The sequence below is a fragment of the Bombyx mandarina genome, chromosome 23, assembly GCF_030267445.1.
Source record: "Bombyx mandarina strain Sakado chromosome 23, ASM3026744v2".
In the NCBI taxonomy this organism is placed as follows: domain Eukaryota; kingdom Metazoa; phylum Arthropoda; class Insecta; order Lepidoptera; family Bombycidae; genus Bombyx; species Bombyx mandarina.
Window position 1 is genome coordinate 17,617,086 of NC_143229.1, and position 27,735 is coordinate 17,644,820.

Consider the following 27,735-nt stretch of genomic DNA (forward strand, 5'->3'; position numbering starts at 1 on the left):
TGTGCTGAGTGAAGACTACAAACGAACGCACGACTTTTTATTGGTTTCAACGCTTCCGGAAATTTCAATCTGAACCCCGTGATCGCCCGAAAACTTATGTCTACAACTATGAATTAAAGGTGATAAATGAAGCAATTATGTACACTAATTAAATTTTTTCTAGTCTTACATCACGATGTTATTCCCTCATTATGGAAGACGTTCCTGAACTTTTTTTTATTTTTTTATTGCTTAGGTGTGTGGACGAGCTCACAGAGCACCTGGTGTTAAGTGGTTACTGGAGCCCATAGACATCTACGACGTAAATGCGCCACCCACCTTGAGATATAAGTTCTAAGGTCTCAGTATAGTTACAACGGCTGCCCCGCCCTTCAAACCGAAACGCATTACTGCTTCACGGCAGAAATAGGCAGGACGGTGGTACCTACCCGCCCGGACTCACAAGAGGTCCTACCACCAGTAAAGAATCCAAAGAGATCCAAATCATATTCAAATCATAACTAAATCATAGAAAAATAAACAAATTACACAACAGTCATTCAACCGTTGCGTGCTTGCTTCAAATCAAAATATTAAAGTCGAAAAATACGTCATTTTGACGTTACTACAACGCCGAAGCGACGTCACGCGTTCCTAATTTAAATGCTCGACGCTGATTGGCCCCTAGCCCAGCGGGGTGGTCTCAATGGTGGGATCGAAACCCAACCCATTTATACGATATCCAGCTTAATGCTTGATCGATATAAACGAATCGAAGTAACTAAGATTCGCTTTTAGAAAGTGAATTTGTGCGGTCATTTCTTTGACTAAATATAATCACCTTATAACACGGTACTTTTATAACGCGGTTTTCATATTATACGATTTCAGTCGCTATTATGACACGGGTATGCCGTACTCATTTAATTTATATGTACTGTGAAATTTTTTATGATTTGTACAGTAGGTAATTAATTTCGCGTATCTTTCCATCATTACGTCAATTGTAATGTTAGTCGACGTCGCCCAAAACACGTGATTGCGAATCCTCCCGATCCATTAACGGCAACGAATCGGTCTGGTCATCCGGTTCGGAGGAGATTGACCCGGTCATACGAACAGATCGATGAAAACCCTCAAACCGTCTGGATTCAGCCCACAGTTTCTTGGCGGATCTTCTCAGTGGGTCGCGATTTCGATCCGGTGGTAGATTCTGCGAAGCACTGCTCTTGCTAGGGCTAGTGTTAGCAAATTCTTTCAAGTTGAGCCCGTGAGCTCACTTACCCTCTCTCGGAATAGCCTCTTAGGCTACAAGCAAATAGGTAGGGAATTTCTTTTCGTCTGGATTCAACAAAGAGCCAAACAATCGTATGAACTTCGTAAAAAAGCCTTTAGTTACAAAGAAACTTCAGCCTACTATTTTTGTTAAGCTTCGATAGTATTTAGATTTCATTTTATTATTAGATTCAATTACTATTACTAGAGGTCCCGCAGTAGTCGAAATTCGACTATAATTAATTGGAATTGTAAGTTTGTACACTATTATGATTGTATTTTATACTTCTATAATCTCAAATTTCGCCAATACTACACTATAAAAAATATTAACAAAGACAAACAATATTTAATCTATTCTCAATTTGACAACAGACGTCAAGAACAAAAGTTTGACAATAAATAGTATGCATGCGTGTGTGCGTCAAATACATGGTATGTAGTGTGTGTAATGTTTTCTTTATTGATTTAATGTATCTTTTATGCATTATTTTAAAAAAATATTAGCACTGTGCACTTCTTCTCTATTTTCTCTATAAGTGTGGAAAAGTTCATACTCCTCCGTCCGCGCAATTTTCGTAAAAAGGGTTACAAAGTTTTTGCTTCACGTATTAATATATAGATAATTATTATCAAGCTAAACTCAAAACAAAATGAAAATCTGTCGACCAATGACAATATCGAGAGGCAAAAGACTATTTAAGCGATTTTTTTGAAAATTTACAGGATACCATTTAAAGTTTAAAATTTGAAAAAATATATATATATCATAACAAAAAAACTTCTTCAGCTATTAGAATGGAGCAAACTTAATTGAAGTTCAATTAAATAACATCGAACTGTTGTGATGCTGATACCAAATAAAATGCACCTTTAATTACACAGATAAATGTCGCTTAATAAACGAAATGTCGCTTAAACCTAATATATACCTAACCTAATATATACCTAACCTAATATATACCTAATCTAATATATACCTAACCTAATATATACCTAACCTAATATATACCTAACCTAATATAAAATATGTCGTCGCGCGGCGCCAGGGATGGCTAAGCGGTAGTTTCCGTCATCACTCGTATTCGATTGAACTCAGTTTAGTCAATAAAACTTTCCGAATAATAATTATTGAAACTCAACACACACAACTTTCACAATGACAATGTAAACCGACAGTTTCGTTCCACATACCGACAAACCGACTGACTGAGAGACTGAGACGGACCGACCGTCCGATACGGACTGAATGACTGTCTGACACGGAATGCCACGACTCTGTCCACGTACCGCCATTTTATACTGTGGCGTTACGGAGTCTACCCTACATTTTGTGATATTTATCAAAACAACATTTCATCATTTAAAATAATAGTCCTAACAACGTCTTAATATTACTAAAAGTCGTTAACCACGACATATATATAACCTAATCCAAACCTAATATATAACCTAATATAAACCTAGTTATGATGCTAATAACAAATAAAAACGCACCTTTAATTACAAAGATAAATGTCGCTTAATAAACGAAATGTCGCATAAACCTAATATATACCTAACCTAATATAACCTAATATATAACCTAATATAAACCTAATAAATACCCTTTCACCCGTCGATATCAATTGTTTCTCGTAACTCGAAGGAACGGTTTGGGATAAGCGTGTCGCCAACAGATGTCGCCACTATGTTTTTCCTAATCGCGCTAACGTTTTGCTGGTTATACGACTCTAGACATCGAAGCTCAATGTACGTTAAAAATTCATAAAACTCAAGAATTGTTAGATAAAATGTTTTTTGTGGTCGCTCGCTGTCTCGCGACAGTTGAAGCCATCCTGATTTATTTAATGTATTAACGATTTTAGATAAATTCACGGCCCAACGTGTGTTAAGTGGTTACCGGAGCCCATAGACATCTACAAAGTCACTGGTGGTAGGACCTCTTCTGAGTCGGTACGGGTAGGTACCACCCCACCCTGCCTATTTCTGCCGTGAAGCAGTAATGCGTTTCGGCTTGGAGGGTAGGACAGCCGTTGTAACTGTACTTGAGACCTTAGAACTTATATCTCAAGGTGGGTGGCGCATTTACGTTGTAGATATCTATGGGTTCCAGTGACCACCTAACACCAGGTGAGCTGTGAACTCGTCCACCTATATAAGCAATAATAATAATAATAAAAAGTAAATATCGCCACCCGACTTGAGATATGAGTTCTGAGGTCTCAGTTTTTACAGTAGGTAAAACGCATTATTACTGCTTCACGCCAGAAACAGGCAGGGTACATAGCCCTGCGGACTCATAAGATGTCCTACCACCACTTTTCAGCTCTTCACAAATGAAAGAACCCCCGCTGAGGAAATGATTATAATAAAAACGAGATCAATTTGCGTATTTTAATGACGACGGTGAAGTCTGTATATATAACGTGGAAATTCTATTTCATTCAACCTTCAAGCTTTAAAAGAACACACGGCCCACGCAGCTACGATATTGATTGATTTAACAAAATGTCGCCATGGGAACGGCGTGAATAAGCACATTTAGCCAAGCAATTATGTAAATATATTTTACAAGCTAAAGTTCCCCTGCCGCCCCTGACGAAATCTTCACCGGTTCTGTTACAAAAAGCGTATATACGGACTGCATTAAATCGTCTTTATGTTTGGAAGATTACTTGATTGTATATAGCCTTTTACTGGCGGTAGGACCTCTTGTGAGCCCGCACGCGTAGGTACCACCACCCCTCCTATTCCTGCCGTGAAACAGTAATGCGTTTCGGTTTGAAGAGTGGAGCAGCCGTTGTAACTATACTGATACCTTAGAACTCACATCTCAAGGTGGGTGGCGGCATTTACGTTGTAGATGTCTGTGGGCTCCGGTTACCACTTAACACAGGGCTGTGAGCTCGTCCACCCATCTATGCAATAAAAAAAAATGCTATTAATCAGGAGATACCGATAACTTCTGCATTATCCGTCCACAGAGACATGTCTTCAAGTCGTTTTCCTATTTAACTGCCCTTTTAATTTTAGTGATAAGGCATGCTTTAGGACTGCCAGAGATATTGATTATTTTATCATTATTATTATCTATCTATCTATCCATCTATCTATCTATATAAAAATGAATTGCTGTTCGTTAGTCTCGTTAAAACTCGAGAACTGCTGGACCGATTTGGCTAACTTTGGTCTTGAATTATTTGTGGAAGTCCAGAGAAGGTTTAAAAGGTAGATAAATATGAAAATGCTCGGAATTAAATAAAAATAACAATTTTGTTTTTCCTTTGAACGGTCCCCTGTCGTACGGATTCCTTTTGTTTGTTTTAAGTTTATTTTATACAAAAGTTTAGGTCTTCTTTTTATCGGTTGAGGCACTACGAAGTCTGCCGGGTCAGCTAGTTATTATTTAAACTGATTGTATGAACGGCCTTAATGACCACAATCGCGAGTGGTAAGTTTATATCGAATAGCTTAATCCTGTCTGACCATAATTGCGATGGTAAGTTTATTTTGAATAACCTGAACGTTTCCCACGGATAATTATATCCAGGGGTCTATAGAAGGGTGGGCGCCGATCGTCGGCGACCTTTGATCGGGAAACGTTCAGTAATAGCGTGATACCTGTAATTAAGTTTGATTAAACAGTAAACGATTGTAAGGCTAATGTTTTTATTTATTTACGAAAGAAAACGGTGCCCTATGCATAGGGATTCGATGTTCCGTGATTTTTTTAAATTAAATAAAATGAATAGTTTGCCAATGAAGTTAACTTGGTTGATTTTATCACAAAGAGAATCTTGCTTATTACCATTTACCGATTTTTTACATTTACCGGCAAAAGTGTACATTTCCCAAAAGTGTACATTTACCGTAACATATATACCTATTGTTTTGTATCTTGTAATATGTATATATTATTATATGTAATGTTTATTGTATGCAGTAGGTTTGTGTTCCTAATTCTTCTTTCCTCCTGCGAGCCTACTGGAAGAGATTTCAACATGAAATATGTAGTACCCTTGTACTCTGTATCCTTATTGTCGTGTTTCTTCTTACAGCTGTGTGTACAAAATATATTAAACTAGCAGCCCGCTCCGGCTCCGCTCGGGTCTTTAACAAAAATGTCAACGATATTTGATGTGGTTTTATTTTTTTAAATAATCGAACACTTATAGCGGCGTAACTATAATAGTTAGACATATGTTGTTGCGACACTTTTTCTAAATGATAATGTGTTCTACAAAGTCGTAGGTACATTATTTTATTCTATCATCAATAGTTTTCGCAGGGCACGCGATGTAAAGAATATTGTAGGTATTTTTTTTACACCTTGGGTTACATTATTGGAGTTTTAGTAAGGATTCCTAATTTTTATAAAAAAATATTATAACCTATGTCACTCGGGAATAGTGTAGCTTCCAAACAGTGAAAGAATTTTTTAAATCGGTTCAATAGTTTCGGAGCCTATTGAATACAAAGAAACAAACAAACATTTTCTCTTTATAATATTAGTATAGAAGTATAGATAAATAAATTATGTTAAGAGGTGTGGTTAGCTGAGTCCAGATAGCTACCAGATTTCATAGAGGACACAACGTTTGTTCCACTTCTGCAACGACTTTTCAATATTTGATGTTGTAAAGAGCGACTGCTTCTAATGGATCAGAGTGGGCTCATATAACGTCGGGCCACCACTAATTTGCGGGACTATTTTTTGTTATAAAGAATACTAATTCTTACCAAGCGTGTTGTTTAAAAGTGAATAAGGAAAACCCTATAGTCTTTCCTTTTAATACGCTTTTATTAGCTTCAGACGTAGGTATGTATGTTTGTAACGGAATCTTTGAACATGATTTTGACCCCCTTCAAAACGTCGGTCGTTAACTCGAAATTTGGCATATTTATTAAGGACCGATGACAATGAAATATTAAAAAAAATAAAAAAAAAAAAAATTCAACTAAAAAATGAAAAATAAATAATAGTTTCAAAAAATCTAACAAAATACGCTTTTATAGAAAATCCAAACTAAAAAATAGAAAATAAATTTTAATAAATTTGAATTAAAAATAGGGTAAGAAAAAAATGATTTTATTGTAAAAAAGCGTGGAGTGCTTTTCAGGATATTATTAAAATAACCCTCCTACTCATATCTGTTCATAAAATATTTATAACTACTGATACCATGCACCCCACGCTTTTTTTACAATAAAACTAGCGACCCGCCCTCGCTTCGCTTCGGAAACATTAAAACACACATGAAACCAAAAAAAATAAAAAAAAAAATAAAAAAAAAGTAGCCTATGTTCATCAGGGACAATGTCGGCTTCTAATGGAAAAATAATTTTTCAAGTCGGTCCAGTAGTTTCGGAGCCTATTCGAAACAAACAAACAAACAAATCTTTCCTCTTTATAATATTAGTATAGATATTTTTTTCTTACACTACTTTTAATTCAAATTTCTTAAAATTTTTTTCAAATATTCCTTACTCATATCTTCGGTATTATTGGTAGGTTGGACTGGTATCGCTCCGGTTTCCAATCTACTTAAATGATAGTTGTTTATGTAGTTGCTGAACGCAGTGCATTAAATCGGCTACCTACACTGTTCAGCAAGATGTATCATAGGTACTATTAGCAAAGGTTCGTACTCTTTACCATGATCCCATGCAATCTTACACGACACACTGGTGGTAGAACCTCTTTTGAGTCCGCGCGGGTAGGTACCACCACCTGGCCTATTTCTGCCGTGAACCAGTAATGCTTTTCGGTTTGAAGGGTGGGGCAGCCGTCGTAACTATACTGAGACCTTAGAACTTATATATCAAGGTGGGTGGCGCATTTACGTTGTAGATGTCTATGGGCTTCAGTAACCACTTAACATCAGGTGGGCTGTGAGCTCGTTCACCCATCTAAGCAATAAAAAAACAACCTACAGCCGTACTGTATTCTAAAATATAGCTTCGCTAACCAGCTTAAGTCTTGGATTGATTATCGTAGGAATTAACTAAGTTATACCTAAAGTATATTATGCGAGTCGTCATGGCCTAAAGGATAATTTACGTTGTGGTTGTCTATGGGCTCCAGTAACCACCTAACACCAGCTGGGCTGTGAGCTCGTCCACCAATCTAAGCAATAAAAAATAGGTACGTCCGGAGTTCACGTATAGAGCGATGCGACTGTGCCGGTTTTCGAATCCCGCAAACAGGTATCGATATTTCTGATGCAATACGTACTTAAACACGTGTTCAAGAATAGAGGATAAAGTTCGTGTAATAAAAACATAGCAAAAAATGACTGCATGGCGGGGCATCGTAAGACAGTATTGACCGCGGGAACCCCCCTACTCTGACCGGCCTCTAACTCCGGCGGGAGATCGGCTGTCGGGTGTGAGAGTGCAAGGAGAGTTGTTTGGTGCGGTAAGGCCCTAAAATATTATTGGGCCCGCGGTCTGCTCCCAACATCTGTTGACCGTCAAACCATATACCCAGTGTGCCCTAGGCGCGGACACCTCATATTAGCAATGGCCGCCGGACCGAAAAAAAAAATAAAAAATTTCGTAAGACGCGTCTTTCCTCCAAGGTCACGTAACAATCACAACCACTCTGTCTCTGAATCTATTAACAAGAGAAGTACCTGTATAAAGGCGTCTTGTGGGCCTGCCCGGGCAGATACTTCAACACCGCTTATTTCTACCGCAGCAAGGAGTTTCTGCTTGAAGGATTTGACAGCTGATATCCTATGAGAATCAGACCTCATATCTCAAAATCGGTGGCGGCATTTACCGTCCGATCATAGGTTTATAGCGCTAAAAGCTAACTCGAATGAAGTTAATGCCTTGCCTCATTCATCTCACATAGTGGTGTGGTCAGCTTTCCTTATTCTATTCATCCACTTCGCTCTGTCTTCGACATCCTCGTCATCAACATTGCATTCCCTTTTCTCCTTCAGCACTACATCTTTCCACCTTGTCTTTTATTTATTTATTGCTTAGATAGGTAGATTAGCTCACGGCCCACCTCGTTTTAAGTGGTTACCGGAGCCCATAGACATCCATAACGTAAATACCGGCACCCATCTTGAGATATGAGTTTTAAGGTCTCGGTATAGTTACAATGGCTGCCCCGCCTTTCAAACCGAAACGCATTACTGCTTCACGGCCGAAATTTTCGGTGGTACCTAACTACCTACCCAATGCGGACCCACAATACGTCCTACCACTAGTAGTTACGCAAAATATAATTTTGCGGGTTTTTGTCTTGGGTTATACTTGTAATACCTTGCCTATTAATTGCGAACCCACAATACGTCCTACCACCAGTAGTTACGCAAAATATAATTTTGCGGGTTTTTGTCTTGGGTGTTAATAATACCTTGCCTATAATAAGCTACGGAACTGCACATGTCTAATCGTAATTCTGATCGATACCGTTTCGGGACGGACCCAATGAAGCGTGACAAGGGTTAACGGTCAGGTGACCGTCGGAGCTATGGTGTGTGACTGTCGACCACCTGCGCCAATAAATTCGCTCACTAAGCCCTCTGCAAGCTATAATGTCGCCTACCCTCTTAGCCAACCCTGAGTTTTAGAGTATACTGATGCTTGATACATTTATTTGCATACAAGAATTTTTTTATTGCCTAGATCGGTGATCGAGCTCACGGTCCACCTGGTGTCAAATGGTTACCGAGAGCCCATAGACATTTTCAAGGTAAATGCCGCCACTAACCTTGAGATACAGTTCTAAGGTCTCCGTTTTTACAGTACAACGGCTGTCCTGCCCGTTAAACCGAAACGCATTACTACTTCACGGCAGAAATAGGCAGGGTGGTGGTACTTACCCGTACGGACTCACAAGAGGTACTACATTACTACTTCACGGCAGAAATAGGCAGGGTGGTGGTACTTACCCGTACGGACTCACATCACCAGTAATTACGCAAATAAAAAATTTTGCGGGTTACATTTTTATTACACGATGTTATTCCTTCCACCGAGGAAGTCAATTGTGAACGCTTAAGTCCGTATTTGATTAGAAAAATTGGTATGTACGTGCCTGCGTGTATCGAAAACTGACACAGACGCATCGCCCGATACGAATGCACTGGCCGTCTTATCCTTTAAGTTACGACGACTTAAAATTGAATTAAGCAGAAAGAAAGACCGTCATAAACTTCTTAATTACTGGTTGTAGGACCGCTTTGAGTTCGCGCGGGTAGGTACCAACGCCCTGCCTATTTTTGCCGTGAAGCAGTAATGCGTTTCGGCTTGAAGGGCGGGGCAGTCGTTGTAGTGTAAAAACTGAGACCTTAGAACTCATGTCTCAAGGTGAGTGGCGGCATATAGGTGCGTTGTAGATGTCTATGGGCTCCGGTAGCCCATTAATACCAGGTGCGCCGTGAATTCGTTCAAGCAGCAAAGCAATAAGACAATGAAAGCTGTTTATTGTGCTTTTGTTTTGGACGACACAAGACATGTACCTACCTACTATCTTTACGATACTTCCAATCTAGATTTCATTTTGAGATATAGTTAACTATCGCATTATAAATCAGTTTATTTGATTTATCGTTTAGATACGTTTTATATATGTATATAAATTGAATCCCACCCCAAAAATTCAAATCGGTCAAAACATCCCTAAACACAAAGACGGGTGGGCGATTGGTCGGAAATAAGGGTCCGTTTAAAAGTGGAAACCGCGAAACGTATATTGGTGTCCCTTTCTTGCACGCGAATTTTTCGATCGACCGTCTTCTTCGCACGCCAGGGTTGGAACGAAGGTGCGGTCTTCTATGTCAGTACAATCTTCGTTCAAATCACACACGGACGCATCTGAAAACAATATAGAAAGGAAAGTGAAAAAATAAACGAGGAAATCATTTAAAAATATATATATATAACGAAAATATCGCGTGCTAAAAAAAATTAACAGTTTTTGTAAAAGCTTTTAAAGAGCTATAAATAAATAGCATAATTAATTTATCAATAACAAAAAAGAAATTAAGCGTTGATATTATAATTTTCGAAATGTTTGATTCCGTTGTGGACATTACGTAAATTAAGGTGTGCTATTCAACGGGAGATGTATTGAACTAAAGATGGAATATAGTTGGCATATCGGGGAAGGCGGTGATCAAGAGTCCAGTAGATCGGTCAGAGCACCGCGGAGTCAAGGTAAAATAACATGAAACTACAAAAAGATAATTATATAGGAGGTTGTAGGTTTATTTTTTTTAGGCTTAGATGGGTGGACGAGCTCACAGGCCACCTGGTGTTAATTGGTTACTGGAGCAGACATCTACAACGTAAACGCGCCACCCACCTTGAGATATAAGTTCTAAGGTCTCAGTATAGTTACAACGGCTACCCCACCTTTCAAACCGAAACGCATTACTGTTTCACGGCAGAAATAGGCAGGGTGGAGGTACCTACCCGTGCAGACGCACAAGAGGTCCTACCATTAGGTACAGAAGAAATAGAAGTGTTGATTTAACACAGAAGAACGGACAGAAGTGATAACTATAAACTAATTTAAGTTGAACTATTTAATATTGTAATTGTTTAACTTGAGGAAAACTTAGGTTATTACTTAAATTTTATGTATTATTATAATGATAATGTAAGGAAGAGTGGAACATAAATTCAAAAAAGATATACAAGTAGTTAGGAGTTAAATTATGTTCTCAGCACCGCTGCCGTATGCGTGAGAGAGAGGGACGCCAGATAGATTGACACCGTAACGCGTTACGTAACGAAGCAGGTTATCGTCCCATAAGAAGTTATCACTTGAAAAACCATTATCATGTGTATTCCATAACCTATTAATTACAGCCGAAAGCGACCCGAGCTGAAAATACCTTACCACGTTGACTGCCGTGTAGGTCACCGGTGTCCTACGCGGCGACTGAAGTAATTATGTCGATCTCTCTCTTCGATCTTCTTACTAAGGCACCGGAATGTCTAATAGAATTTAGGAAAAACGATTCCGAACGATACTGAGAATGAATCTATATCTTAGAGACCTAAAAATCTAGAACATACATTAATAAGCAAAAGAAAGCAAAATTAGGTAATCCAGGCGCCTTAGTAAAAGAAATCGACATAATTACTTCAGCACGCCGCGTAGGACACGGGTGACCTACATGACAGTCAAAGGGTTAAGTTAAAAAAGCACCAACTTTAATACTATAGCCCTTATCTTTCACCAATTTAATTTATTCAACGTCAATAAGCGAATAAATGGGAAATTCATGTAACTCGAGAAGGATTCTAATTATTATTTTTTATCAATTCATATTAAAAACACACTAGGTACCTATCCCACGTCAGAGACGACAGTGCGAGATAACTGTAGTACGCACCTACCTTATATGCAAGACCATTATCAATTACCCAAGGCTATTCTTACCTAAAGATGATTTATAAAAACACACACGGTCATTAGACCCCAAATCAGGATTCCCTGTGTTATAGGTGTGAGGGACTGACAAAAATTCTTATATATGTTTAAATATATAGGTAGAATAAACACCCGGGCGAAATTCAAACAAACCTGTAGCCCTTGTTAAGGCAGTGCTTCGCAGAATCTACCGCCGGATCGGAATCGCGGCCCACAGAGATCATCCAGCGAGAAACTCAGTGCGTTGTGTCTGTGGGTTAGTTTCCACGACGAACCCTTCGTCGCATTCGCGGGCTCGACAAGAACGGTGACTGGTGCTTGAGTTATCTAACTACGCCTTTTTTTTATGATTGAAAGATTACTTGTGGCCCGGAGGCCTCTCCAGTTTCACCAGGACAGGTGTTAGTGGATCAGAAGGATCCGAAGTGACATGTTTTGGGCGACGTCGACTGCTTAGGTACCGTTTGCTTTTCATGTATAAAGATTTCCTGTATCCATAACATTGGAGAAAATTCTCATGTTAATTGTCATAGTTCAGTGTCAGTTATTTATTAGTAGCTAAAACCGGCCACACTTTGCTGTGTAAGTCAGATTTTAACGATACAATGCGATATTATTTCCAATTTATATTTGGCATATTTTTTATTCTTATTTATTGCTTAGATCGGTGGACGAGCTCACAGCCCACCTGGTTTTAAGTAGGTTTTAAGTAGTACTGTAGCCCATGGACATCTATAACGTAAATGCGCCACTCACCTTGAGATATAAGTTCTAAGGTCTCAAGTATAGTTACAACGGCTGCCCTACTCTTCAAACCGAAACGCATTACTGCTTCACGGCAGAAATAGGCAGGGCGATGGCACCTACTCGTGCGGACTCACAAGAGGTCCTACCACCAGTAATTACGCAAATTATAATTTTGCGGGTTTGATTTTTATTACACGATGTTATTCCTTCACCGTGGAAGTCAATCGTGAACCTTTGTTAAGTACGTATTTGATTAGAAAAATTGGTACCCGCCTGCGGGATTCGAACACCGGCGCATCGCTAGATACGAATGCACCGGACGTCTTATCCTTTAGGCCACGACGACTACTAAGTTGAAGTAAGTCATTCACGAATTTCCTACCAATGGACCACTAAAGCGAAATAGCAGTCACATTAACAGCAAATAACATAAAATATTTGTGAAATAAATAGATAACGCAATAAAAGCAATTGCAATTTCGAATTTATTGCGCGTTAGTAAACAAAAAAAAAAAAGCGTTTGACGATTTTAAATCACTTCCATTATTAAATTTTAACGAAAGAAATAGCTTTAAGGTGGTAAAAGTTATTTAAAAAAAAGAAAAGCGGCCGTCCCTACAACGAATACAAAATTAGGCACGTCAAGAAACCGGTACAATTGCGTTCTAGTTTACACACTACTCCATATTTTACACTTTGATTGATAAATGGAACACTTTCTTTTCAATAATTGACTAATAACATCTATATATTAATACGTGAAGCAAAAACTTTGTATCCCTTTTTACGAAAATTGCGCGGACGGAGGAGTATGAAACTTTCCACATTTATAGAGAATATAGAGAAGAAGTGCACAATGCTAATATTTTTTTAAAATAATGCATAAAAGATACATTAAATCAATAAATAAAACATTACACACACTACACACCATGTATTTGACACACACACGCATGCATACTATTTATTGTCAAACTTTTGTTCTTGACGTCTGTTGTCAAATTGAGAATAGATTAAATATTGTTTGTCTTTGTTAATATTTTTTATAGTGTAGTCTTGGCAAAATTTGTGATTATAGAAGTATAAAATACAATCATAATAGTGTACAAACTTACATTTCCAATTAATTATAGTCGAATTTCGACTACTGCGGGACCTCTAGTACAAATAAAAGTGCATGGCTGTTTCATCCGAAACAAAAATGCGTTCTTTTTTTATATTTAAAACCTTCCTTATTGCATAGATGTCTGGACGAGCTAACAGCCCACCTATATTAGATGGTTACTGGAGCCCATAGACATCTACAACGTAAATGCGCCACTCATCTTGGCATAAGTTCTAAGGACTCAAGTATAATTACAACGGCTGCCCTACCCTTCAAACCGAAACGCATTACTATTTCACGGCGGAAATAGGCAGGGTGGTGGTACCTACCCGCGCGGACTCGCCTGAGGCCCTACCGCCAGTACGCTTCCAAACATAAAAAAGATTTACTGCGGTGTGTAGATACGTCTTTTGTAACAGAATCTGTGAAGATTTTGTCAGCGGCAGGGGAACTTTAGCTTGTTAAATATATTTACATAATTGGTACCTGGCCGTCTGGTTTAGTGGTAAGTGACATGGTCACTACACAAGGGGGTCGCGGGTTCGAATCCCGCCAAGGGAAGATATTTGTATGATAAATGTAGAAATATCTTTTCCAGGGTTATGGATGTATATTAAATATATGTATGTGTATAATAAAAATCTTACATTTATTTCCGTTATCTGGTACCTGTAATACAAGTTCTTTACGAACTTAGTACGGAACCAGTTAATGTGGCGTGATTGTTAGTAAATATTTATTTATTATTTATTATTTACCTAACCTCGCGGACCCACCAGACCTTCTACCCTTAGTAGCGATGTCTGGAGAAAATTAAAGAAGCCTGTCGCGAAACTTACTCGTAGTGGCTAGCTAACGGTGGTCCCACGACGCTGTGACGATTTTCGAATTAAACAAATAAATTTTTCGTATGAATCGGTACGTACGTTTGAAACAAAAAAATATTTGTATAGGAGATAACGCCGTATCGTGTAGAGCGATCGGGTTACGTTTTACTACGCTACATGTGTGCTCATTGGTGATAAGGTTCGACAATGTGAACAGCTAAGTCCTTTGTTCGCGTAAGATGTTCTCTGTGGGTTCCCTGGAAGAAAGGAAACAGTGGTTTTGAGTTTTGGTATGTCCGTCTCTTCTACTCTTAGGGTAACGACAAGCAAAAGTTTTTCAAGGTTTTTTTTTATTGCTTAGATTGGTGGACGAGCTCACAGCCCACCTGGTGTTAAGTGGAGACATCTACAACGTAAATACGCCACTCACCTTAAAATATAAGTTCTAAGGTCTCAGTATTAGCTATCTAATTTTTGTTCTTAATTAAACCAATTAGAACAGGAATTGGGTAACTTTGATTTAATTAATAAAAGATTAAAAATAAGATATAAGCAAAACTTACGTTGCGTAGATACATGAAGCCGCCAGCACAAAAGTGGCCTAAGCTTAGTAGCATAGTTATTATTGGAGCAATGAGGTTTAAGTTTTCATTAATTTGGATTTGAGTAGGCAAAAAAAAAATACGCGCAAAAATAATGTTTACAAAGCCATCTGTTATCTATGAGTGATGACACTATGGATAGGCCGGTTTTGCATCAAAATTTATTATATTTTAAATAAATTGCAATATACATAATTATAAGCATGATTATGAAAAATTGTGGGTTAGGCCACTTTTCCGCTGACAGCCTCATATAGGTAGCTTAAGTAGTTTCTTAGATTAATAATAGAACAGAAAATTATTTCGACTTCAGAGGCGCAGAAGTACGAAATGCGGTATCGACTAATAAAGTATTTTGGATTGAAGATGCAGTTGTCCATTTTGAGGTCGTTTCTTAGTATTTTATAGCTTTTATAGATTGACGAGTGGTTACCGTCACTCATGGACGTCAGCAATGCCAGGGACAAATTCAAGTTGAAGTCCGTATTATCTATTATTATCCGGTTTCATCCATATTATCTGGAACCGCTGCATTCATCGACAGTGCGTTTCCAGAGGTCTTTTTTTGCCACGTACCATCCGGCTATGGAATGAGCTCCCCTCCACGGTGTTTCCCGAGCGCTATAACATGTCCGTCTTCAAACGAGGCTAGTGGAGAGTATTAAGCGGTAGGCAGCGGCTTGGCTTTGCCCCTGGCATTGCTAAAGTCAATAAAAAAAGTCTACCGATGAGTACTCTCCGCAAGCCTCGTTTGAATAAGGACAATGACATGGAATAGCGCTCAAGAAATACCATAGAGGGGAACTCATTTCAGAGTGTACGTGGTAAAAAGGATCTTTGGAAACGCACTGTGTATGAACGCAGCGGTTCCAGATAGTATGGTTGAACTCTGTTCCGGTTTGCGCGAGATATGACGGTAAAAAGGGGATGGAGGTATAAAATGGGATAAACTGGGATGGGGAGTATCTCCAGCAGTAGATGCTTTAAGAAAACCATTCATAGAAAAAATCTCAGCATCCGTGCGCCTCTTACGAGGCATAGTTTAGGTCCTTAAATAGTTAGGTATTGGCGCAACTTAAACGAGAATCTTCATACCTGTCCAGTACCGATCGTGACTAATATTCGTTCTGACTGACCCCAAATATTTTTATATCAATCACCTGCTCCACCACCCTAATGTTTACGAGCTTTACCGTTTTGCACTAATGACTAATCACACGGTTGAATAAACCGCCACATCGAAGTCCCTATGTTAATTTGTTAACGAAATCGTGTGACCGGTCGACCGGTGGAAACGTTTGCTTCCAAACAATACGAGTAATGCACCTGGTGTAGAAGCGCACGGATATCAGATACATGCATGCACGAGCTACGGACCAGGACTTTTTGTATGATTTAAGTATTAGTGGTGGCCCAGAGGCCTTTCCAGTTTCGCCAGGACAGATGAGCGAGTAATGGCTCAACCACGAGGGGAGGAATTTGTTAACAGCCGTCCGAGCGCCTCCAAAGGAGACCTAACAACTCAGAAGAAGCTGCTTCACGAATGAATCTACCACCGAATCGCAATAGATCGCCCGGAAATCTACCCTGGCGATCTGACTGTCACATCAGTTCTCAGCAAAAAGGATAAGAGCCGTCTACTTGTGTACGAGCGTAAGATCCCAAGACGGATATTCGGTGCTGTGCAGGAAAACGAGATATGGAGGACGCGCTATAACCACGAGTTGTATGATATTTACAAGGATTTTAATATCATATAAACTATACAAATTGGACGCGTACGATGAGCAGGACATTTAGTTCGAATGGAAGAGACCAGAATGCCGAGACAACTACTATATGGCAAACTAGAGGGCCGCAGAAGTCGCGGCAGGCCCAAACTTCGATATATAGATGGCGTAGAGCACGACCTTAAAGCTATCGGTATCAGGTACTGGAAGGAGAAAGCCCTGAACAGAGCAGTCTGGAGAGACATACTGGATCAGGCTAAGGCCCACCCTTAGAAGTCCTGAGATGATGATGTCACATCAGTTGTCCCGAAATAAATAGTTGGAGTTTATCAATGCGTCCCGCCACCAGGAGTTACGCAAAATTACGAATTTGCCGTCTTTTTAGATATTAGAAGGTAGTTCTACATCTCATTAATACTAAATGTCCTTGTTTATCATTGGTTCAAATTTGTTCTCGTATCTAATCTGCTCTTCCCCTTCTCTTTAAATCCGGAAGGTATGTGATTGATTCACGGCAGAAATAAGAAGCACAGTGTTACCCACCATGTGTGCCTTTTAAAACATTTGCCTTGGCTTAGTTAATGACCAAACAAGGACTCTCAAAACACCTGTTGTATTAACCAAACATCGATACATTGTTAAACCTAGCTAATATTGAACCTACAGTTAAATTGCTTGCGTGTGGCTTGTTAGGGTTAGTGCAAATACGTATCACAAACACAGGGCAGTCGATTCGATGAGGGGACATTGATTTTAGGGTTGTCTAAATCAACCGTATCGTTCGGAAAGCAATCAGTCAATATCGTTCAACCCTGACCTCACGTCTTAAGCTATGCGGTACATATGTTGTGATGCCCACGGACTCGTATCACCGGACATCGAAATAGTTAAAAAACGGCTATTAAAATTATATAGAATCTTCTGAAATTATAACTACTGCTCCCGATACAGAATGTTTTCAATTGATTATTCTGAAGTCTTTTTTAGTTCTTTATGAACTCCAGCATGGGAAGTATTTAATAAAAATATCATCCTCTTTTTTCTGTTTCGACTCTGGTTTTGGGTCTGGTTTGATGACGTCATACGTGGCTGTAGGATTAGTTTGTACGAATTTCCGTCTCACTCTAAACCAGAGAATTGTATTCACTAAATTATGGGCAAAGAAAGTGCATGCAACAGCGTATTAAGGGTCTGGTATAGGCACTTTAAAGAGCGGCAATTTGGGAAGAATTTGCGGCTATAATGTCTTACTCTCACTCTCCCACCACTTATGTTTCAATAGGAAAGAATCACTACCGGTCAATGACACTGAATTTTAAATAATTAGGGTACCTTGATAAAAAAAAGACCGTCGGCTAGACCACACATAATTTAATCATTTGTGTTGTAAATTGCAGAAAAAATTATCAAATGTCAGCTGTATAATGTGAATGTTAATGCAAATGCAATTTAAATACACTTACTGGTGGTAGGACCTCTTCTGAGTCCGCACGGGTAAGTATCACCACCCTGCCTATTTCTGCCGTGAATCAGTAATACGTTTCGGTTTGAAGGGTGGGGCAGCCGTTGTAACTATACTGAGACCTTAGAACTTATATCTCAAGGTGGTTGGCGCATTTTTGTAGACGTCTATGGGCTCTGGTAACCACTTAACTCCAGGTGGGTTGTGAGCTCGTCCACCCATCTAAGCAATAAAAATAAAAAATACACATTTTGCTGCCAAAGCAAACGAGGCCTGGGCTAGTTTGGACATTGTCAACACGAGGGACACAGCAGAGCCGCTGCCACAGAGAGGAGTTCACTTCCAATTCGAAGTATTTTGTTGTGTGCAATAGGGAACATCACGACGTATCTTAACGGTCTGAGCTCATAGGTTTTCCCCTCGACACATACAACGGCTTGTCCTTTTTTTCCGGACATGGAGAGCAGATGCAGATGTTGGGAGCAGACCGCGTAACCAAGGATATCTTTAGCGCCCTGCCGCATGGTACATCGGTTGATTCATCCTCAATCAGAAAATTAAGCTAGATAGTGGTACTACATGAGTAGACATCTGGTCTGGCCCTATCTTGCGCGAAATTATAAAGTCATTCGCAAACGCTTACAGTGTAAGTATATCCTAAGAAAATAAATTGCACTTGGCTGTGGGATTCGAAGTCTGTTTTGAGAAAATGGGAGTAAACCCGGCGCCTTATTCTTTAGAGCACGGCGACTTCAAATAAGTACTCGTAAAAGTTGTATATCATTACAATATTTGAACGAATTAAATAAGTTTTCAAGATTTTTAGAAAAAAATATAATTGAATACGTACGTACGGCTCAAAGTGTTTTTTGGAAGTAATTTTTAGAAGACGTTTTGTTCCGATGGTTTTTCTCAGTTAATTAATCCAAGTAAACGATTTGATTTATTAGGTTAAAGGACATGAATCTTAAAGGAACTTTGTAAATTGAACTCGGAAATAGGCGTGGCTTTTACCCAAAATTTTCCAGTTTTTTTTTCCATACGCTGGTAACCTAAGAGGCTATTCCAGATACGCCCAGACGGGTAGGTGAGCTCACGGGCTCAACCTGAGAGAATTTACTAACACTAGCTCTAGCAAGAGCAGTGCTTCGCAGAATCTATCTCCGGAAGACTTCTCTCGTATTATTAGCATTGAGTGGCTAACCACAGATATAACACCATATCTGACTATAACTATACTGAGACCTTAGAACTTATATCTCAAGGTGGGTGGCGCATTTACGTTGTGGATGTCTATGGGCTCCAGTAACCACTTAACACCAGGTGGGCTGTGAGCTTGTCCACACAACTAAGCAATAAAAAAATTATCTATCCAAATAAATCGAAATCTCAAATATCTGGACTTTTATAATTTCTGAATATGAATTATATTAGATTACAAGCATATTTAATTTTATTGCAACACGCAGAATAGTCTTCTAAGGTTAAATTCTTTAGATATTACGATGTAATACACACGTGATTAAAAATATGCGAAATTACAATCCTTCATTGTTTTTTTTTTATCATTGCTATGACATAATACATAGTCGCGCGTGATAATAAACCTACGCACTTGCAATTTATGTAAACTTGATAGTAAATACAATGAATACAATTAATATTGTGAAAACATTTGCAAATCTGACCTAGATCAAGCAGAGTATATACTATAAATAATCCTTTGCAACTGATCCCGAGCTCTTCTCGTACACAAACAGACGCAGATTCGACATACATCTAGCCTCTAGTCCTATACTGCACTACTATAGACACAGTCCTCTGCAGCTCTGTACTGATCCCGAGCTCTTCTCGTACACAAACAGACACAGATCCGACCTACATCTAGCCTCTAGTCCTATACTGCACTACTATAGACACAGTCCTCTGCAGCTCTGTACTGATCCCGAGCTCTTCTCGTACACAAACAGACACAGATCCGACCTACATCTAGCCTCTAGTCCTATACTGCACTACTATAGACACAGTCCTCTGCAGCTCTGTACTGATCCCGAGCTCTTCTCGTACACAAACAGACACAGATCCGACCTACATCTAGCCTCTAGTCCTATACTGCACTACTATAGACACAGTCCTCTGCAGCTCTGTACTGATCCCGAGCTCTTCTCGTACACAAACAGACACAGATCCGACCTACATCTAGCCTCTAGTCCTATACTGCACTACTATAGACACAGTCCTCTGCAGCTCTGTACTGATCCCGAGCTCTTCTCGTACACAAACAGACACAGATCCGACCTACATCTAGCCTCTAGTCCTATACTGCACTACTATAGACACAGTCCTCTGCAGCTCTGTACTGATCCCGAGCTCTTCTCGTACACAAACAGACACAGATCCGACCTACATCTAGCCTCTAGTCCTATACTACACTACTATAAACACAGTCCTCTGCAGCTCTGTACTGATCCCGAGCTCTTCTCGTACACAAACAGACACAGATCCGACCTACATCTAGCCTCTAGTCCTATACTGCACTACTATAGACACAGTCCTCTGCAGCTCTGTACTGATCCCGAGCTCTTCTCGTACACAAACAGACACAGATCCGACCTACATCTAGCCTCTAGTCCTATACTGCACTACTATAGACACAGTCCTCTGCAGCTCTGTACTGATCCCGAGCTCTTCTCGTACACAAACAGACACAGATCCGACCTACATCTAGCCTCTAGTCCTATACTACACTACTATAAACACAGTCCTCTGCAGCTCTGTACTGATCTCGAGCTTTTCTCGCACACAAACAGACACAGCTCCGACCTACATCTAACCTCTAGTCCTATACTACACTACTATAGACACAGTCCTCTGCAGCTCTGTACTGATCCCGAGCTCTTCTCGTACACAAACAGACAGATCCGACCTACATCTAGCCTCTAGTCCTATACTACACTACTATAGACACAGTCCTCTGCAGCTCTGTACTGATCCCGAGCTCTTCTCGTACACAAACAGACACAGATTCGACCTACATCTAGCCTCTAGTCCTATACTACACTACTATAGACACAGTCCTCTGCAGCTCTGTACTGGTCCCGAGCTTTTCTCGTACACAAACAGACACAGATCCGACCTACATCTAGCCTCTAGTCCTATACTACACTACTATAAACACAGTCCTCTGCAGCTCTGTACTGATCTCGAGCTTTTCTCGCACACAAACAGACACAGCTCCGACCTACATCTAACCTCTAGTCCTATACTACACTACTATAGACACAGTCCTCTGCAGCTCTGTACTGATCCCGAGCTCTTCTCGTACACAAACAGACACAGATTCGACCTACATCTAGCCTCTAGTCCTATACTACACTACTATAGACACAGTCCTCTGCAGCTCTGTACTGATCCCGGGCTCTTCTCGTACACAAACAGACACAGATTCGACCTACATCTAGCCTCTAGTCCTATACTACACTACTATAGACACAGTCCTCTGCAGCTCTGTACTGATCCCGAGCTCTTCTCGTACACAAACAGACACAGATTCGACCTACATCTAGCCTCTAGTCCTATACTACACTACTATAGACACAGTCCTCTGCAGCTCTGTACTGATCCCGAGCTCTTCTCGTACACAAACAGACACAGATTCGACCTACATCTAGCCTCTAGTCCTATACTACACTACTATAGACACAGTCCTCTGCAGCTCTGTACTGATCCCGGGCTCTTCTCGTACACAAACAGACACAGATCCAACCTACATCTAGCCTCTAGTCCTATACTACACTACTATAGACACAGTTCTCTGCAGCTCTGTACTGATCCCGAGCTCTTCTCGTACACAAACAGACACAGATTCGACCTACATCTAGCCTCTAGTCCTATACTACACTACTATAGACACAGTCCTCTGCAGCTCTGTACTGATCCCGAGCTCTTCTCGTACACAAACAGACACAGATTCGACCTACATCTAGCCTCTAGTCCTATACTACACTACTATAGACACAGTCCTCTGCAGCTCTGTACTGATCCCAGGCTCTTCTCGTACACAAACAGACACAGATCCAACCTACATCTAGCCTCTAGTCCTATACTACACTACTATAGACACAGTCCTCTGCAGCTCTGTACTGATCCCGAGCTCTTCTCGCACACAAACAGACACAGATCCGACCTACATCTAGCCTCTAGTCCTATACTACACTACTATAGACACAGTCCTCTGCAGCTCTGTACTGATCCCGAGCTCTTCTCGCACACAAACAGACACAGATCCGACCTACATCTAGCCTCTAGTCCTATACTACACTACTATAGACACAGTCCTCTGCAGCTCTGTACTGATCCCGAGCTCTTCTCGCACACAAACAGACACAGATCCGACCTACATCTAGCTTCTCTAGTGCTATACCACACTACTATAGACACAGTCCTCTTCAGCTCTGCACTGATCTAGTGTTTTGTTCCATAAATACTCAGTCTTCTGTAGTTTATTAAACTATACAGAACCCCTTTCGGTGTTGATTAAAATTCTCCTTTATATCGTGTCGCAATAAAATAGCTATTTGCATTATTCATTGAACTATACATATGTACAGTTTTGTTTCACTTCAATTAAAAGTCACGCACAAAAGATATATGTGTACATAAAAACGAGAGTTTTTTCTAAGATTGACGCACGTACGTTATTACAGGTATTTTTTAAAAGATAATTTTAACGGAATAACAAGTAATTACGCTAAAAAACCTATAGTTCTAATTAGGTAATATTAACGTTGGTTAAAGTTGTTCAAAAAATTCGCAACTCTTTTAAAAGGACTTATAACAGGAGTAATAGATTCACTAAGCTGTCAGATTGAAATGGCGATGGGTAGACCACGTGGCAAGTATGGACTTCTCCGCTGACTTCATGGTCAGACCCTCAGGGAAATAGAAAAAAAGGAAGACCTAGTAGCAGATAGAGCAGAAGCCTTGGGCTAGTGTTAGCAAATTCTGTCAAGCTGAGCACGAGAGCTCAATTACCCGTTCGGGCGTAGCTGAAATAGCCTTAGGCTATCAGCGAACAGGTAGGGAAAAATGAGAACTCATGTCTCGATGTGGGTGAGGGCATTTCCGTTTATTCAAGATCTTCACAGCGTGAAACGGAACGCATATCCTAATTTTTTTATATTATCTATGCATTTTTCACTCAACACGACTTTGGCGCCTATTTTTTTATAAATCCTACTAATATTATAAATGCGAAAGTTTGCGAAAATGTATGAATGTATGTTTGTTACCCATTCACTCAAAAGCAACCGAATGGGTTTGGATAAAACTACAATAACAGGATCTCATACATCAGGATAACACTTAGATAATTTTATTTATAAAGCTAATGTGTGAATTGCCCAAAATATAACGATAAAAGTCAAATAGGAAACAAATCGGCGGTTTTATTTTCATAATAAATGTTCCCGAAGCGAAGCGAGGGCGGGTTTTAAATATTTTTTCTCGAACTAAACAATGTAGAACATCACTTCCACAAATCCGATTTATTATTTACTCCGAGCGTCGCGGCGTCGTGGACACCATTGTTAGCAACCCAAATGAATATATATAATGAATAATTTTCACTGGTGGTAGGACCTCTTGGGAGTCCGCACGGGTAGGTACCACCACCCCGCCTATTTCCGTCGTGAAGCAGTAATGCGTTTCGGTTCGAAGGGTGGGGTAGCCGTTGCAACTATACTGAGATCTTAGAACTTATATCTCGAGGTGGGTGGCGCATTTACGTTGTAGATGTCTATGGGCTCCAGTAAACACTTAAAACCAGGTGGGCTGTGAGCTCGTCCATCCATCTAAGCAATAAAAAAAAAAGGTTAAGTATAGTCAAAATTCGAGTAATAAAAAAAAAATTCGTCCTCATTTGTATACTGTGCTAAATACAGTCTTACCAATTATACGTATTTTAAAATAAATCATTCGAGTCCGGTGTCGGTACATTGAAAAAAAGTCGTAAAAATAGAAAGCGGGTAGTTAATGAACAGCAAGCAATTTTTCGTAATTTTTAATCAAGGCTCTTTTTAAATTAGCTTATTGATTTAACTTGTCTTGTATTTGAGTCGGCTTACCGGGTCGTATACATAATTGAAACTAAAGACGCTTCGAATGTTTTACAGTTTTAAAAGCATCGCGACAACCGCGAAGTTAAACCGTAAAAGCAGTTTTAATAATAATAATAATAATAATGTTTTTATTGCAAGTAACCATGACTCATATAAATTGTTAATAAGACTTAGACCTATGTTAGTAGTTATATTTACATCACAATGAATTACTGTCGTAACATCCCATGGGAGATGACACCACAGCGACCCATGTATACACAGTCCAGCCTGCTTGCGATCATGCTCAGGATACTGTTGGAGCTGGCCCTCACTCTGCTTACCAGAGATGCACATCTCTTACGCATGGTAGCGTAAAAACAATCTATGTGCGCGTCTGCAAACATCCCTGATGCCCTACAAAAGCGGGGCAGCACCACCAGCACCCTAAACGCGTTATTATATGGAACACGGAGAGCGTTGTACGATCTTTGAGTATATCCAGCCCACAAGCTGCACCTGTAAAAGTTAGTACAGTAGGCCCTAAAGAGGGTGACCTTGACTTTAAGTGAACACCGTGCAAACCTGCGAGCTATCATGTTTGCTCTAACCGACAACGCTCTCCGCTCTCGTTCAATATCTTCATCATCTTTGAGATCACGGGTCAACACATGGCCGAGATATTTAAATTTATAAACTCTTGTCAATGGCGTTCCGTTGAATACTACGTGAGGTATTTTATCATGCGTCCCACCCCTGGTTTCAAAGACCATGATCTCCGACTTTTTACAGTTGTACACCAAACCGTGTAATTTGGCGTATCCCTCACACAAAGAAACAAGTTGCCTTAGATAATGAACTCGTCATCTTTGAATAATTGGATATTGTTGAATTTTATAAATCGTTTGGCAACCCTATTTTCGGGTTGTTGACCCGCCGCAGACTGTTCTAAAGTTTAACCGAACCTTGAATCTAAATCTGCTTCCTGTACGGTAGGGTTTTCTAATAGGTTAGCAATAGGTAGAGAGGTTTCGTTATTACAATAAAAAAAGAAACGTATCTTGTTAAGCGAATTTTTTTTGTACATATGAGGGTAAGTCATTAATAATAGAAAACAAAATGGCCGCCACAGCTACGTTTGAAGCACCATACTTTTTTTCTCATATTTTCCGTCACAATTCACACATTTGTGACTATTTATGTATGTATGTCCTCTATATCTTCACGAATTCCATTTTCGAAGTATTGAATCAACTGTTGACTATTGGTTACTTAACTTTCACGTAGCCCCAAATAAAAGATTCTGGAGGTGCTAAAATACAACCAGTGGCCAGTTGTGATCGCCTTTAGAAAAAAAAAATTAACATTAAATGAAACCGAAAAATAATAATCACATTTGAATTTCAAATACATTGATAGCTCTTTCACTTCGTTCAGTTCGGAAAAGTTTGTTTGTGTGGGAAAACGTGTGTAAAGAAAAACGTGCCGACAGAATTTTCATTATTTCAAGTAATTCGTGCCTTGATTTAAGTGTAAATGCAGATTAAAGGTGCGATACTGTTAATTTTCTTTTCTTTTTGTTTAGTATCTATATATTAATACGTAAAGCAAACGTATTTCTCTTTACGAACCTTTTTACGAAAATTACGCGGAGGGAGGAGTATGAAATTTCCCACACTTATCTATACATATAAATAAAATTGGGAGTGTCTGTTTGTAATATTGAAATAACCGCTTTTTACTACATGCATATGAATACATATGAGAGATTGGATGCGGAAGGCGGAGGATCGTTCATTGTGGCGGACTATGGGAGAGGCCTACATCCAGCAGTGGAGAGATACAGGCTGATGATGATGATGATGATGATATGAATACATATACGATACATACACCAAAATAGCATTTTTTACAATTTTTGTCTGTCTGTCTGTTTGTTCTGGCTAATCTCTGGAACGGCTGGACCGAATTTTGACAAAACTTTTACTGATATTTAGCTGATGATATAAGGAGTAACATGGCTACTATTTTAGACTGGCTTCACCCCGTGTACGACAATAATCGCGGGTAACATCGCGGGACTCAGCTCTCAATAATAAGCTGCTATAAATTATAAATATTTTATGAACAGATATGAGTAGAAGGGTTATCCACTGAAGTAATTATATCGATTTCTGTTACTAGCGCGCGTGTATTGGTTAACTTTGCCTTCTTTTGTTTGTTATTGTATGTTTTAGTCTTTTAGGTCTCTTAGAAATAGATTCATTCTCAACGTCTTAAGATTAGGCTTTCCCAGAATCTACTAGTTATTCCCGCCCTTAATAAGAGTATCGAGGAGAGTAATCGACATAATTACTTCAGTACGCCATGTACCGATGACTTACAGTAGTCAAAAGGTTAAGGATGACTCACGTTACTCAAGGAATCAAAGACTCACTCAATGATAACTCCAAGGATAGACAACGTCACTTATAACTCTTTTTTTTAATTGTCCGATCAGGCGGGTGAGTATGCGGCCCACCTGATGCTAAGAGGTCCTACCACCAGTAATTAGCAAATTATAATTTTGCGTGTTTGATTTTTACTACACGATGTTATTCCTTCACCGCGGAAGTCAATCGTGAACATTTGTTAATGACATATTTCATTAGAAAAATTGGTACTTGCCAGCGGGATTTACACACTGATGCATCGCTAGATACGAATGCACCGGACGTCTTCTCTTTTAGGCCACGAAGACTTAATCCAATAAATATGCATGATGGAGTCATTGGTATTCTTAGTTAACGAAGCCAGTAGGAGAATCATGATGACAACACTGATTTTTTGCTACATTCTAAGATCTTGTTGTAACTTTTCTTTTTGTACTCAGGTCCTGGATTCATTACGGATTTGGACTTCGATGCGTATATGGGCCCGGTCGGAGACAGCTGTTACACAGCTCAGATCGACGCCAGGCGAAATGGGTATAAAATTCACCACATGTTCTTTTTATTCCACCAAGAAAACCCATCATGATTATGTCCCATCATCACTGATTGCACAAATTTAGAATGTTCCCATGTGTATAGTATAGTAGGCAGCGACTTCGCTCTGCACCTGGCATTGCTGACGTCCATGGGCGACGGTAACCACTCACCATCTGGTGAGCCATATGCTAGTCTCCCTACAAGGACAATAAAAAAAACACTGAAGGTAGGCGAGCAAACGTCCCATCTAATATTCAGAGTTCTTAAACATCATAATAATGACATCATCATCGTAAATACGTTTATCGAACCTTTTGCTATAGAAACCGCCCTAAACACATCATTACGGATCCTCCCGATCCATTAGCGGCGGTGCTTTTAGGTACATCAAGCACCGGTCACCGCCCTCGCCGAACCCGTCGCTTACGACGAAGTGCTTGACGAGTGAATTAACCCATAGCCACAGCCCACTGAGTTTCCCGCCGGATCTTCTCAGTTTGTCGCGTTTCCAATTCGGTGGTAGATTCTGCGAAGCA

The 27,735-nt window shown here is 39.7% G+C and overlaps 1 protein-coding gene across 4 annotated transcripts in view; it reads left to right on the top strand.

The window, feature by feature from the left end:
- Window positions 1-27,735, top strand: part of LOC114244115 (uncharacterized) — a 63,132-nt gene that overhangs the window by 9,580 nt on the left and 25,817 nt on the right. For 2 of the 4 annotated variants that reach the window (XM_089737469.1, XM_089737470.1), the window contains exons 1-2: window positions 10,160-10,434; window positions 27,103-27,196. In XM_089737469.1, coding sequence (XP_089593595.1) covers window positions 10,359-10,434; window positions 27,103-27,196 — 170 coding nt within the window. In that variant the 5' untranslated portion in view covers window positions 10,160-10,358. Of the gene's footprint in view, window positions 1-10,159; window positions 10,435-27,102; window positions 27,197-27,735 lie in introns of those variants that run through there. The other 2 variants (XM_089737472.1, XM_089737471.1) reach the window with 1 other exon arrangement.